The sequence below is a fragment of the Mastomys coucha genome, unplaced genomic scaffold, assembly GCF_008632895.1.
Source record: "Mastomys coucha isolate ucsf_1 unplaced genomic scaffold, UCSF_Mcou_1 pScaffold15, whole genome shotgun sequence".
Taxonomy (NCBI): Eukaryota; Metazoa; Chordata; class Mammalia; order Rodentia; family Muridae; genus Mastomys; species Mastomys coucha.
This window is the reverse complement of record NW_022196897.1, coordinates 113422225-113436766: the sequence shown is the minus strand read 5'-3', so window position 1 is coordinate 113436766 and position 14542 is coordinate 113422225. Positions and strand designations below refer to the sequence as shown.

At 41.8% G+C, this 14542-nt stretch overlaps 1 protein-coding gene across 2 annotated transcripts in view; it reads right to left on the bottom strand.

Moving 5' to 3' along the window:
- Acoxl (acyl-CoA oxidase like) overlaps positions 1-14542 on the bottom strand; it is a 290661-nt gene that overhangs the window by 226952 nt on the left and 49167 nt on the right. For both annotated transcript variants that reach the window (XM_031371845.1, XM_031371846.1), the window contains one exon: positions 8323-8455. In XM_031371845.1, the coding sequence (XP_031227705.1) occupies positions 8323-8455 (133 nt within the window). The remainder of the gene's footprint in view (positions 1-8322; positions 8456-14542) is intronic.

The window sequence follows — 14542 nt, the reverse complement described above, 5'->3', positions numbered from 1 at the left end:
GATGACATAAAATGAGTCAAAGTTCTGTCAGTCAGGTTCCCTTCCAGGAATTTATTACAAATTGCAACAAAACTAGAGGAAATCTAACAAAAAGATAAGTCTTTTTTTTAAAAAAGATTAATTACTACCAGAAGTCTATCAAAACAAACAAACAAAAAGATAAAATGAACTAGAAGATATGAGTTTTCTCCCAATGAAGGGAGGGAGCAACCAAAAACTGCAGGAGAAAACAAAGCCTTTCAAAAACATAGTGATGTAAATGCCAGGTACTCTGAATTTGATGAATTTATGGAGTATAAGACAGTTATGCTAGGATACTGTTCTTCACATTGTAAAAGTGTTTTCACATTGGATGTATATGGGGAAAGCATGTGTTTCACATTCTGCATAGTCCTACTGCGGACAGATTACATTGAACTTAACAATGTAATCAAATACCAAAAGCTAGGTATTAAATATAGAAGAAAAAATCAATGTTTTAGTTTTCACAATATAAAAATGAAGAACAGTTCTTCAGACCAAAATGGGGAGTGGATAAAATCAAGAAATCTACTTGTCAGGATAGGAAATGGGAGATTGCAGGATGTTTACAGGGAATCTGGCAGGCTTTACAAAGATTTGCAACGATGTAAAAATCTGACACTAAAGGAAAATGCTAAAATGGAAATAAGAGTAGGTTTTACATACTTGAGCTGAACTCTCAGCCCTCACAGCAGAGCTGTAGGAATGCCTAAAATGAATGAATCAAGAAATTCAGAAACACAAACAAGCCACAAACTCTCACCTTGCTCCTCTTCTCAGAGTTTTATGGTGTCTGACTAAAATGGCCCAGGGAAATTTTAAATATATGTAATGAAAGGTAAACCTTTTTTGACCTATTAAAGTTTATTGTAGATTAGGCATAGAAAATTATTACAATGGATTGAGTTTTTAAAAATTCCCAGCCGGGTGGTGGTGGCGCAAGCCGGGCAGTGGTGGTGCATGCCTTTAATCCCAGCACTTGGGAGGCAGAGGCAGGCAGATTTCTGAGTTAGGCCAGCCTGGTCTACAGAGTGAGTTCCAGGACAGCCAGGGCTATACAGAGAAACCCTTGAAAAACCAAAAAAAAAAAAAAAAAATTCCCCTGGACACCTTCCATAAATGTTTGCTATAAATGGCCCCTTTCCCCATAAAAGAACATCAGTATAAAGACTCCTCAGCCTTATCCCCTCATTAGCCCGCCTGGCGCACAGATGCTGGGTCCAGGGAAAGGTACTGCTTTTAGAAATAACCAACAGTCCACTACAGATCCATTCGGTGGGGTAGAGGCCTGGATTCTGGCCCTGCTACTAGCCAGCTGACATCGGACAAATTCCAGTTTGGGTAGAATCTCTGTGATTTTCAATGTGGACAATTCTTAAATCTTGGGTTAAGCTCAGTTAATCAAAGCAAATATGACTGCGTACCACACAGTGGTCCAGCAGCAGCTGTGAATAGGGCGTATGCGAAGGCCTATCCTTCAAACACCTATGCCTACCCTGCCTTTGGGGTAAGAACTGCATCCTACAGAACTGGGAGCCCTGACAGACGCTGGGCTAACTGCTATGTTGTTTTGAATCACACTATTTCTCAACTAAATACAAGACTCATGAGAACATCCACCTCACAGGACCGTCGAGATGACTGAATGGTGATTGCGCATAGCACGCTTCAAATGTCCCTTAACAGGAAGCTCTCAACAAAAACAGTTGTGGGTTTTCTCTTTCAGTCCCTTTCTCTGTGAATCTACTAAAGCAAGGGACAGAAGCATGACAGAGTGAAACGTGAAGAAAAGGGACAGTCCCCTTCATAGGTACCGTCTTACATGGAAACGGCTTCAGGCAGAAACGCTAAGAAAAACCTGCCAGCCATCAGTTGTTATTATTATCCAACACTCCAGGTAGCACAGATGATGATTCCCAGTGACAGGTGACAGTCTCTGTAAAGCAATACAGATCCCTACAGCTGTAGCCCAGATACCCTCTGTCCCAGGTAAGTGGGCCACAGAGCTGAGGAAGGCCAGCTCCCTTCCTAGCAGGACCCAGGCAAGGAACATCTGAAAACAATCCAGAGCCATGTGTCCCAGTCCCCACGGCTACCATGGCTATACCTGGAGCCTCAGAAGGCTGGGTTCCCAGAGGCCTGTTTGGCCTCTGATGACTTACTGACAAGCAGCACTGATCCTTGAATCGTTGGCATAGTCGCAGCAGCTAAGTTCTCTATGCCACATCAAACAGGGAGGAGCGCCAAGGACTTCCCTCTCCTACAGCACTGACAAACTCCACTCCTGCCACAGGCGCTGAGAGTGTCCATCTGTAAGCACGACCTGGATGTGTGACTCAGGAAAGATGGGCTGCATGCCAACTCTAGGCTACTAAGCCAGGGATCAAGAGGCCTCACACAGAAATATTTCTATAAAAGATGTGCAGTGGGGGGGAGAAGGGAGGAGCGCAGCTCAGCAGCCAAGATTGAATCTCAAACATGGAGAGGTGTGTGGCTTAGTTTAGAACATGATCTCTGAGGTCCCTTCCAACCCACAATACCCTAGGGCTCTCCTTCTATGAGGTATTAGCCCCGGATCTCCACCACCATCTGCCCCGTCCCCTTGCTAGGATAACCCTGGATGCTCCCTCTCTACATGGTCTACAGTTCCTTGGTATGCTCTGAGTCTCTATAGTGTATGCACCAGGTCATCTCTATCATCACCACTGCAATGCTGACAGGGAAAGAATTCGGCACACATTCAAGGAACTGCACTCAAAACAGAAGTTCTTCCAAACACCACTTTAAACACACATGCTTATCTCTAGCTGGATTTATCTCCAACTCCTCACTTTGGAGGAAAGTGCAGTAGATAAATCTTTTAAAAGACGAATGTTGCTGTATATATGCCGGTTAATCCTAGTAACTGGCAGGCAGAGGCAGGGGGATCTCTCTGAGTTAGAGGCCAGCCTAGTCTATAAGCGGAGTTCAAAGCCAGGCAGAGATACATTGCAAGACCCTGTCTCAAAATAAAGACCAATGTTAAGTTTCTGTTGTAAAACATAAACAATTGCCATAGAGTCAACACGGCAATGTGTAAACATTTTTATACCCATCCAACTTGATACAAAGGGCTTTGGTTTTGTTTAGTTCATTTGTTTTTAAGAGACATTTTTGAGTCAAATTATGCCTCCAAAGCCATCAAAATAACCATAGCTTATTTACAAGCTATTCTTGAGTCCAGCAATCACACAGCTGATGCACCCCCCCCCCCACTATCATAGTGACCACTGCCCTCTTTAAGTCAGCACTTGTGGGTGATAAGAAGCTGAATAAACTGCTGACAACAGCAAAATTCCAGCCACTTCTGACACCCAGAGCAAAGCAAATAAGCAGTCAAGGAAACAATCTGCAAGTTGGTATTTGCTGCCCTCTGGTGGTCGGTCCTGGGAAGGTTCCACACCAGAGATCGGAAAGTGCATAGTTCACACAGATGTACCCTTCCCCCAAACCCCCATCCCAGGATCATCTACACTAAAACCATCATCTCACCAGACTTCTCACCCACAGAGCAAGTCCTGGTACTCTGCTCTCCGTGTGTGTGTGTGTGTGTGTGTGTGTGTGTGTGTGTGTGTGTGTGTGTGTGTGATGGAAAAGGAATAATACAGCCCAAGCAGCTAAATGAGCACTGAGATCAAGCTTCCTCTAAAACAACTAATGAGAAGAGCCCTGGATTTCAACTCTCCCATGCTGCTCTCTGAGAACAGATGAGTTGTGGGCACACTTGACAGGCCACACGTGTTAAAAGAATATGTATCCGTTGAATTTCTCTTTAGTTTTAGCAAGACACACACCACGCATGTTAGGACACTGACATAGGGACCCCACTACCTCTCTTAACTCTGCTCTCTATTAGGCCAAGTGACGTGAACGTTAGCAAAGGCTTTCAACTCTAGCCATGCCCATTCAGTACAGTTCCCACCCTGAGCCTTCCTGTAAGATCTCACCCGGGTGCTACTACCTCCAGGGTCTCCTCCCTGTCCCCAGCTAAGGTGGAGCTCTAATGTGATACCAAGAGATAGGTTCTTTTCTCCACCGTGTGGCACAGATCTCCATTAATCACTAAAGCCTACTGTAGGGTGGAGGGCAGAATGGAGAGACTGAGGGAGAGGAGGAGAAAGGAAAAGATGGATGAATGGGCAAATAGGTATGCATGGAAAGCTGTATTGATATATTGGCAAGTGACTGAAAAGAGAATAATGTAAAAATTGATGGGAGAAGGTATATGGACAGATGGACATATGGATATGGATATGGATATGTATGTGGATAGGTTCTGAACATGTGGATGGTTGTTGAGTGGCTAGGTAGACAGAAGGATAAATGGAAGGACAATAAGAAGAGATGGGGAGGCTAAAAATCTTCCATGGCATTTAGCACTTAGCCTTGCACTGAGACTGAACCAAAAAGGCATAGTCCCTGCCCCCAGTAAATATTCTGTCAATAATAGTAAAATCTATGTTAGAGCAAGACCCAAGGGACCGCTCCATCACCAGCCCATGGCATGGCCAGCAGAGCTCATTCACAAAGTCCTCCCACCACCCACACTCGTTCCGAGCATCCATGACAAGGGTGACCTTGTGTTACTGTCCCTATTTGTCACCCTTGCAACCTCAGATGCATTTAATAATCAGTGTATTTGAACTTAGTCTTGTGAGCTTCCACATCCCTGTCAGACAGTATGTATGTGATGGTTTCTCTTATATGTAGGCACTCATGCAAGCCCTACATATGTACAAATTCCTCCAGGTCTTACAGCAGTTCTGTTTTGTTTTGTTTTGTTTTGTTTTGTTTAGAAATGAAGAGACTCTGATTTCTGAGGCTATGTGGACAGAATGAAAGCCTAGAGAAGCTGGATCCAGAGCCCTGTCCATAATGGCCTCCCTACAGCATCTGGAGCAGACACAACATTCCAGCTGTTTCCATTCATGTCGATTCCACTCAGTAATCGCACCTGACAACCTTACATTGTGTACTTCTCTTTGCCTAGTTCAGGACTAGGCCTTGGCGTAAGAAAAGGAAGTGGAGATGGCTCCAGTCAGCTGTAGTTGTGACTGACAGACAGCCTGTCAAGGACTACCCTTTGGGTCCTTTGGCATGCCTATCAGTCTACTGAGGTAGTGAAACAGACCAAATAACTTCAATAGCAGACATTTTTTCCCTTGAAGTCTGAAGTCTAGAAGCCCCAGATTGAGGTGTCAGCTGCTTACCAAAGCCACCTCCACTTTATCCTCAAGTGACCTTTCCCCTGTGTGCAGACACATGGAGATCTCTGGTAGATACCACTTCTGGCAAATTTGGGTCATATTCCTATGTACCCCATTTCCTTTGAGTTGCCTCTTTGCACACACAATGCCCAAACTCAGTCAATCACATTGGGATTGGCCATGTTTTCTGAATGGAATTGTGGCCCAGCCCCAAAATTTATGTGGAACTCCTAAAGTCCAGTGTCACTCTTGCAACATTTTGTTAGTTATAACCAAAAGGACATTACAAGGGGGAGCTGCCATGTCTTAGAGACAGGCAACACTAGGGTCATGTGCAGGCCTGATGTTTCCAAAGAAGACTCAATTTCAAGTGCCTAGAAATTAATGTGAAAATGAATCAGATGTAAAGATGAGGTGGGATTGTAGGCAGAGCATAATTTGTGAGTACCACACCCACAGTAAGGAAATGCAAAGTGCATCATCAGGAGACAGGGCCGAATGGGAAGGAGGGGATCAGGGTGGCTGGGACAATGCTAGGCAGGTACAGCTGTGCCTGCCTGTGTATATAGGCATTCTCAAAGAGCAAACCCCTGTCTGCAACATCACCTTACCCCAGACAAGACACTGCTGGGATGGGATGCAGCTCCCAAGCCGCCTCTGGGGAGAGTTGCCTTTACAAGTAGGGACAACATGTCTTGTGACAAAACATTTCCCTCATGCAGAATCAATCCAGCCAAATAGGTGGGCTCTTGTTTATATTCCCAAGTCCTCTGCTTCCACCCTCCACCCTCAGTGTTAGCCTCATCTCCCTTCCTTCCTGGGAAAGACTTCCCAGCTACCCACCCCCCAACCCCCACCTCCCACCCCTGAGTAGTCTTCGAAGGTCCTTTAAGCCTCCTGCCCTGACTCCCCACCCCAAATATCTTGGTTTCATTTTCCTCCTGTTCTTCTTGATCATTTAATTGAGCATGGCACTTTGGGCATGAAGGAGAGGATGGCTGTTGCGGCAAGCCTTTGAGAGCAATCTCAATGGGCTGAGGAATGTCATGGAAATGAGAGATAGTCATGAAAAGTCAGACATCTGGGCAAAGTTTAAAAGGACTGGGCATGCCCAGCCTTGAGCTAATATTGTGAGCAGCCTGGGTGACAGTTTCCTAATCCGTCAAGAATGCACGCAGGAGGGAAGGATCCATTTTCCATTCATCAGCAACAGCAGAAGGATCAGAAGCATCTTAGGTTTCAGCCGAGGAAACACCCATCCCTTGTCTGAGCTGCGGGGGAAGTAGAGCTGTGGAGAGGGCCTCATCTGCACTGGGGACACTCACTGTGCAACACATCCACTGGAAATGTCATTCAATGGGCAACAAGGCAGTATACACAAAGTCTAATCCCATTAGGGTCTGTGAAGAACCCCCCTTGGCCTGAACACTACGGTTGGGACCTTCAATGCTGGACCCCAAGCCATGTGTTGACAGTTTGATATCTAGCCTGTGGCACTGATGAAAAGCTATGGAGTCTTTAGAATCTGGGGTAGGGGAGGAATAGAAGGAAGCAAGCTCACTCTGGATGTGCCCTTAACAACACAGTGAGCTCAGCCTCAGAGATGGTTAATCTTGACTGCTGCATTGATGGGATTTAGAATCACCACTTAATACTCTAGGCATGTCTGCAAGGCGTTATCTAGATGAGGTTAACTGAGGTGGTGAAATCTACTCTAAATGTGAAAATATCCCAGTGGAAGTTCTGGACTGGATAAAAATAGGAGAGTGAGTGCAAACCTCTACCACTCTCTGCCTCTTAACTACAGACACAGCATGGTCAGCTATCCCCTCTTCCTGCCATCATCCCTCCCCCATTCCCATCCCCCATACTAGACCATATATGATGGAAGTGTGGATCCAAAAGTAATCCTTCCTCCCTCAATCTGCTTCTTATCAGCTATTTTGTCATAGCAAGAGACAAGTAACTAGTGGGGACCCTTCCTGTCTCTGCTTCCCAGACACCATGACATGAGAAGCATCCTTGTGCATTCCCTGAACCCACAATGCTCTAAAGCAGTGGGATGCCTGACCATGGGCTGAAACTCCATAGCCTTTTCCTTTTTGTAAGTCAATTGTCTCAGAACCCTCCGTACAGGAGCAGAAAGTTGACTAGCACTCTGGATAATTTCATTAGCTGGCAAGGTCTAGTTGGGTAGACCAGTAGATGATTCTAGTTTTGTTGTTTATTCTAGATACCCAAGAGCCCAAGGCATTTCCGATCACCCTACTTGGGAACAAGTTTTCTAGGCATGGGAATGACCAATCATTCCTTTGTCTCAGCCAACTTCTGTCCTGCCAGGAACAGCAGGAACAGCGGTAAGAATCACATTACTGACAGCTCTGAACTATAGAGCTTCTGTTCTGCACCACAAGCTTGGCACTCTTAGTCCTTCCCTCTTACCTCACCATCATCATCAGTTTCATTTTATTGATAAGAGAATTAAGGCTCAGAGAGGACTGATGACTTTCCTGCAACCCCACTTCTAGGCACATGAGATAAGACTGGAATCCAGCTCCTTTGAATTCAAGACCCTCATTCATCTTCACATAGCTACACCGATAGGAACGAAGAATGCATGCCAGATCATCAGGCCACCCAGAGGGAACTGTAGCTCTCCAGATCCACTGGGTAATCAGTGCTAGCCCCATAATAATGTTCAATAGAACAGAAAATGAAAACATGAAGAAAAAAATCTCCCATTGGTCTCCCCTCCTGGAGCTGCCATCCCACATTGTACAGATCTTAAATAAGACAGTCTCTCCTGGCCACCTTTTGCAATTATGCTGCTTTTCCAACTATGCCTAGCAACACACATCTGAGATGCAGATGAATGGAATATAGTCTCAAGGATGCAGAAATGTTCTATATTCATCGTCAACTGGCCCTCCTCAGCATATAACAAATATCTCTGGTCCCATTATATCAACTGTGGCTTGAGAATCTTAGCATCTGACATTGTTGCTTGTTCTGGAAACAACTGACAGTGAAGTTAATCAAAATCAGAGTTGACTACCTTCATGGCACCCATTGCTTGGAAAGTCACTGCTAGTCTTGAAGGGGTCAGCATTGCCAGCATTGCACTGAACCTTGCGCTCTTGCTTTGAATAGGTGAATGGTACTGTCCATCTGGAGCCACGGAACCAAATCTGTGAGGATGTACAGAAGCAGGATGAAAAAAGGCGATAGGATTTGACATAACACAAGCATGGCACTACTAGACGTGATGTCGTATTACTCCCATGTGAATACAGCAATAAGCATCTTGAAAGCTTCCTTCAAGAAGTGCTGGGAAGGACTTGACAAGAACAGGTTCTCCACTGCTGCCAGCCCACAGTGAAGTAGCAGCTCCCAAAAAGGAAGAGCAAAAAGACCACCACTATCAAACCAAAGCCAATGCCTGAACGTGCAAGCACACGCTTGCTTGCTTTTTTAAAGAACAATGAGATGCAATTCACATCCCACAAAATTCACTTGTTTACTGCATTTGGATTTGGTGGGCTTGCAAATATTCACAAGTTCTACAACCATTATTATTCCTCAACTCCCCAAGTTTTGTCATGCTAAGAGAAACCCCCACACCATTAGAGTCATTGTCTAGATCCTCCACCTGCTAGTCCTTAGGAACCGACTTTCTGTCTTTATGGATCACCCTGCTCTTTGCACCAATGGGATCAAATTATATATTATTTCATTGAGTCTGGCTTCTTTTACTCAGCACAAGGTTTACTCACCTACACTCTAGCCTATATCAGTAATTCTTATTTTTTTATGAATGGATGTTTTACTCAATGGGTATACCAAATGTCTTTTAGCAATTATCAGCTAACAGATGTTTTGGGGAATATTATGAATTATTATCTTATGAACAATTGTGTTTAAGTTTATCAAGACAAATAGAAGTACACATTTAAATGAGCATATGGACAATGTTTATGTGTGTGTGTACATACATGCATGTTTATATGTATGTATACATGTTCACACATACACACACACACCACACACACATCTATACAGATGTACACATGCATCTGGAAATAAAACTATTGGGTCATTTAACTTCAAACTTTTTAAAAGAGTTATGTATTATTTATATATATGTACTGGCATGAGCTTATGCATACTACTTGAGTACAGGAGTGCACTGAGGCCAGAAAAGGACATTAGATCCTCTGGAACTAGAGTTACAGACAGTTGTGAACCATTATGTGGGTGCTGGGAACTGAATATGGTTCTTCTGCAAGAGCAACAGACAAGTCTCTCAACTGCTGAGCCATCTCTCCAGTTTAAACTTAAAACTTCTGAGAAATTGCTAAGTGACTTTCCAAATCTATGAAGATATTTTGTAACACTGCCAGTAATGTGAGATGGTTCTAATGTCTCTGTATCTCCAGCAGCACTTGGTATTGTCTTTATGTTTTACCGTAGCCATCCCAAGGGGTACAGAGTGGTATCTCGCTGTGACTTGACAGTAGTCTCCCAATGACAGTGGTATTGTTGCAATATCTTTTATGTCTTATTAGTGACTGGAATATATTATTTGGGAAATGTCTATTCATATTTTGTTTATTTAGTTACCCATTCTAGATTCTAGACCCTTATGACATATTTGATTTATAATTATCTCTTCAATGCAAAAGACTGTTGTCACTAAGTTTTTTTAAAAAATTTTTTTTAAGATTTTATTTATTTATTTGATATATATGATAAGTACATTGTAGTTGTTTTCAGACACACCAGAAGAGGGCATCAGGTCCCATTACCATGTGGTTGCTGGGAACTGAACTCAGGAACTCTGGAAGAGTAATCAGTGCTCTTAACCTCTGAGTCATCTCTCCAGCCAATTGACCTACTTTTTCTTCAGTTGGCTGTACTTTCAATGTCATATTTAATAACTCACTGATGAGACCAAGGACACTAAGTGTATATCCCAGTTGTCTTCTAACTGTATGTTGGGTAGTATAAGATAAGGGTCCACCCATTTGTGGAAAAGACTATTGTTTCCTCCTTGTCTTAATGCTCTGGAGGTCTAGTAATTATCAATAAACATGAGGATTCATCTGTAGACTAATCTACTCCATTATCCATATAGCTGCCCTTATGCTAATACCATACAATCTAGATTATCACAGCTTTGTCATAAGCTTTCAGATTCCAAGGTGAGTCCTCCCACTCTGTTTCTCTTTATCAAGATGACTTTCTTTTATTTGGGTTTTCCTATACCTACATATTCATTTTAGGATGAGTTTATTAATTTCTGCAAAAAAAAGAAAAGAAAAGAAAAGAAAATGGCAGCTAACTTTTTTAGAGAGACTTACTGAATTATTTATTTACACCTATTAACTAGTTTGCTTTCTAATGACTGATGAACCAAGACCCCCAAAAGACTGCTCCTGCAAAACCCCCTATGGCCACTCTTGTTCTGTAGTGTGCGGGACAACTTAAATGGTAATAAAATAATGTTATAAATCAAATCTTTCTTGTCAAAGTGATGTATTATCTGCAAATAATACAAGCCCACTAGCATTCTTCTTTCTACTTGAATCTGACTTTCTAACCTCTACTATGTTTGGTGAACCCTGAGCATTAGCCAGTTGCCATCTGAGGCTAAACCACACACTATCCTCTGATTAGGGTGACTGGATATGGGGAGCCGCCCATCCTGACTCCCCTTTCCTCTTCCATCCTCCAAATCAGATGATGCTACCAAGTGCCTAGGAAACAAACAGGCCTCTAGGGAAGGCTGATGGGCCTCAGACTGACTTTCACAAGCACTGGTGGCTGCAGAGACTTTCCAGGACATCTGTCTTCAGTGTTTCTGTTCTATTTACCAACAGTTCAACGGGTGGGAGACAGAAAGAATTTTGTCCATTCTAAGTTTGTTTCTCACACAGTTTTCTTTGACTTTTATTTGTGGACATGAGCTTGTAAGTAGCAAAGCTAAGTAAAGGAGAAAATCCACAGCAAGCCAAAAAGGCAGTTTATTTATGCCTAGATTTCCGACTCGACCATTGATTTAAGTACAGCTGTGGCTCAGGATTTACAGCTCACAGGAAACATAGCTGAGGCACTGAGGTAAGTACTGTTGGATAGATTATATGAAAAGCATCCTTTTTTATTATATATTTTCTTTATTTACATTTCAAATGATATCTCCTTTCCCGGTTTCCCCTCTGGGGGAAAAAAACTGTTCCCTCCCCCCTTCCTCCTGCTCACCAACCCACCCTTTCTCCCTTCCTGGCCCTGTTATTCCCCTACACTGGGGCGTAGAACCTTCACAGGACCATGGACCTCTCCTCCCATTGATGACTGACTAGGCCATCCTCTGCTACAAATGCAGCTGGAGCCATGAGTCCCACCAAGTGTACTCTTTGGTTGGTGGTTTAGTCCCTGGCAGCTCTGAGGGTAGTGGTTAGTTCATACTGTTGTTTGTCCTAAGGGGCTGCAAACCCTTCAGCTCCTTGGGTCCTTTCTCTAGCTCCATGAAAAGCATCTTTAACCCTGACTGTCATTGTGGATCTTACCAGAGAAAGAACCTCTTACTTCATTGATTCACCTTGACCACCCTGCGACTGCCAGGGCATTTTCCCTCTAGGTGATTTTTTTTTATTGATTTAAGTTTTATTGTATTATGATGAGAAAAGTTACATAATTTCAATTTATCTGAATTTGTTAACATTTAAAAACATATTTTAAGTAAATAGAATTACATCACATTCTTCTTTCCCTTTTGTGCCCCAACTCCTCCCAGAAATACCTGCCATACCTTTCATTTTTTTTTATTTTATCATATTCTTTAAAATTTATAAAATATTCTAACAATAAAAATGAGTATTATAAAAGTTATTTGATATAAAACAATAATCAATTGAACAATCTATGTAGATGCATGTCTACAGTAATACTGAAAATACATATATTTTTCTCAATATAAATTTTAAATAACTCCAAACATATTAACTGATATTTTAAAATAATATATCACTATTAGTTTTTTAATGAACATAAATAGTAAAGTGCTTTTGCTTGTGTTTTTTGTTTTGTTTTGTTTTATTTTTAGGAGAGCTTAAATTCTTGGCTCTTACTGTGGTACAAACCCAAAATAAAAACAATTTTTAGACATTGGAGTTCATTATAATAAGGCTGTACTTCAATGACTCTCACATCACATCACAGAAGGATTTTACCTCCATAGTAGCTAAGCTAAGAATTGACAGTTCTGCTGCACCAAGGAATGAATTGTAGGCATGATTTTTGGATACAGATATCCTACTATAATCAAAGTTATTTGACTTGAGTGATTATCTTCATTCTCAGCCCACTGGGAACAGGTTACATTCATTTAAGAAATGGTGTGTGTATAAAGATGGTCTATCCATGAAGTCATTTACCAACTGTTTCAATGAACAATGGTTCTGCTTGGAGGGTGGCACAGACATTAGGTGAGGGTAAGAATCTGGTTCATTAGCTGTGATAATTTGGAAAACCCTTCATCTCAGAGAAAGAGTAACTTATAAAGTCTTCGTCAAAATTGATACAATAATTATAAATATCAAGCAAAGCATTCAGTCTCACTCTTTGTTGTTCTCTTACAAGCCACATGCCAAATTAAATGTGTACATTTCTTTTGGCTGTATAAATAATTTTGAAATGTGTAAGCTGTTCTGAAAACCATAGTATATAGTATAAAAACATCAAATAAACGATCCTACTAATAGAGAGGCTGAGATAGGAGAAGCATGATTTCAAGACGATGATATGGTACACAGCAAGACACTGTCACATACAAACAAGCAGAAAGTGTTTATGGATTCTACAATATTGGACCTATTTCTCCAATTACCAAATTAGAGAGACCATTGGATGACAGCCAACAAATTTCTAATTTCTCATATTTTTTGAATTTCAATCAATTAGGATATGTTGGTAATATTAATTTTCATATTAAGATATAATAAGAAAAAGTAATTGTTACTTCCTGTTATTTTTGTTGTTAGAGGTGGAATTATGTTTGTGTGGGTTTGTTGAAAGATTACTTTCTTGCTTCTTCTAGGGTGTAATTTTGCTCCTTATGCTGATGTTTTCCATCTGTCATCCTTTGTAGGGCTGGATTTGTGGAAAAATACTGTGTAAATTTGGTTTTGTCATGGAATATCTTGTTTTCTCCATCTATGATAATTGAGAGTTTTGCTGGATATAGTAGGCTGGGCTGGCATTTGTTTTCTCTTAGGGTCTGTATAGCATCTGCCCAGGATCTTTTGGCTTTCATAGTCTCTGGTGAGAAGTCTGGTGTAATTCTGATAGGCCTGCCTTTATAGATTACTTGACCTTTTTCCCTTACTGCTTTTAAAATTCTTTTTGTTTAGTGCATTTGGTGTTTTGACTATTATGTAATGGGAGGAATTTCTTTTCTGGTCCAGTCTATTTGGGGTTCTGTAGGCTTCCTGTGTGTTCATGAGCATCTCTTTCGTTAGGTTAGGGAAGTTTTCTTCTATAATTTTGTTGAAGATATTTACTGGTCCATTACATTGGGAGTCTTCACTCTCTTCTATACCTATTATCCTTAGGTTTGGTCTTCTCAGTGTGTCCTGGATTTCCTGGATGTTTTTAGGTTAGGATCTTCTTGCTTTTTGCATTTTCTTTGACTGTTGTGTCAACGTTTTCTATGGTATCTTCTGCTCCTGAGATTCTCTCTTCTATTTCTTGTATTCTGTTGGTGATGCTTGCATCTATGACTCCTGATCTCTTTCCTAGGTTTTCCAACTCAGGGTTGCCTCCCTTTGTGATTTCTTTATTGTTTCTAGTTCCATTTTTAGATCCTGGATGGTTTTGTTCATTTCTTTCGCCTGTTTAATTGTGTTTTCTTGTGGTTCTTTTGTTTGTTTGTTTGTTTGTTTGTTTGTTTGTTTTGAGACAGGGTTTCTCTGGATAGCCCTGGCTGTCCTGGAACTCACTCTGTAGACCAGGCTGGCCTCGAACCCAGAAATCTATCTGCCTCTGCCTCCCAAGTGCTGGGATTAAAGGAGTGTGCAACCACCACCTGGCTTTTCTGTATGTAGTTCTTTAAGGGATTTTTGTGTTTCCTCTTTAAGGGCTTCTAGCTGTTTACCTGTATTTCTTTGAGAGAGTTATTTATGTCCTTCTTCAAGTCTCCCAAGTGCTGGAATTAAAGGCATGTGCCACCACTGCCCGGCCTCGATTTTTTTTAATAGAATATTTTTTATTTATTCTTT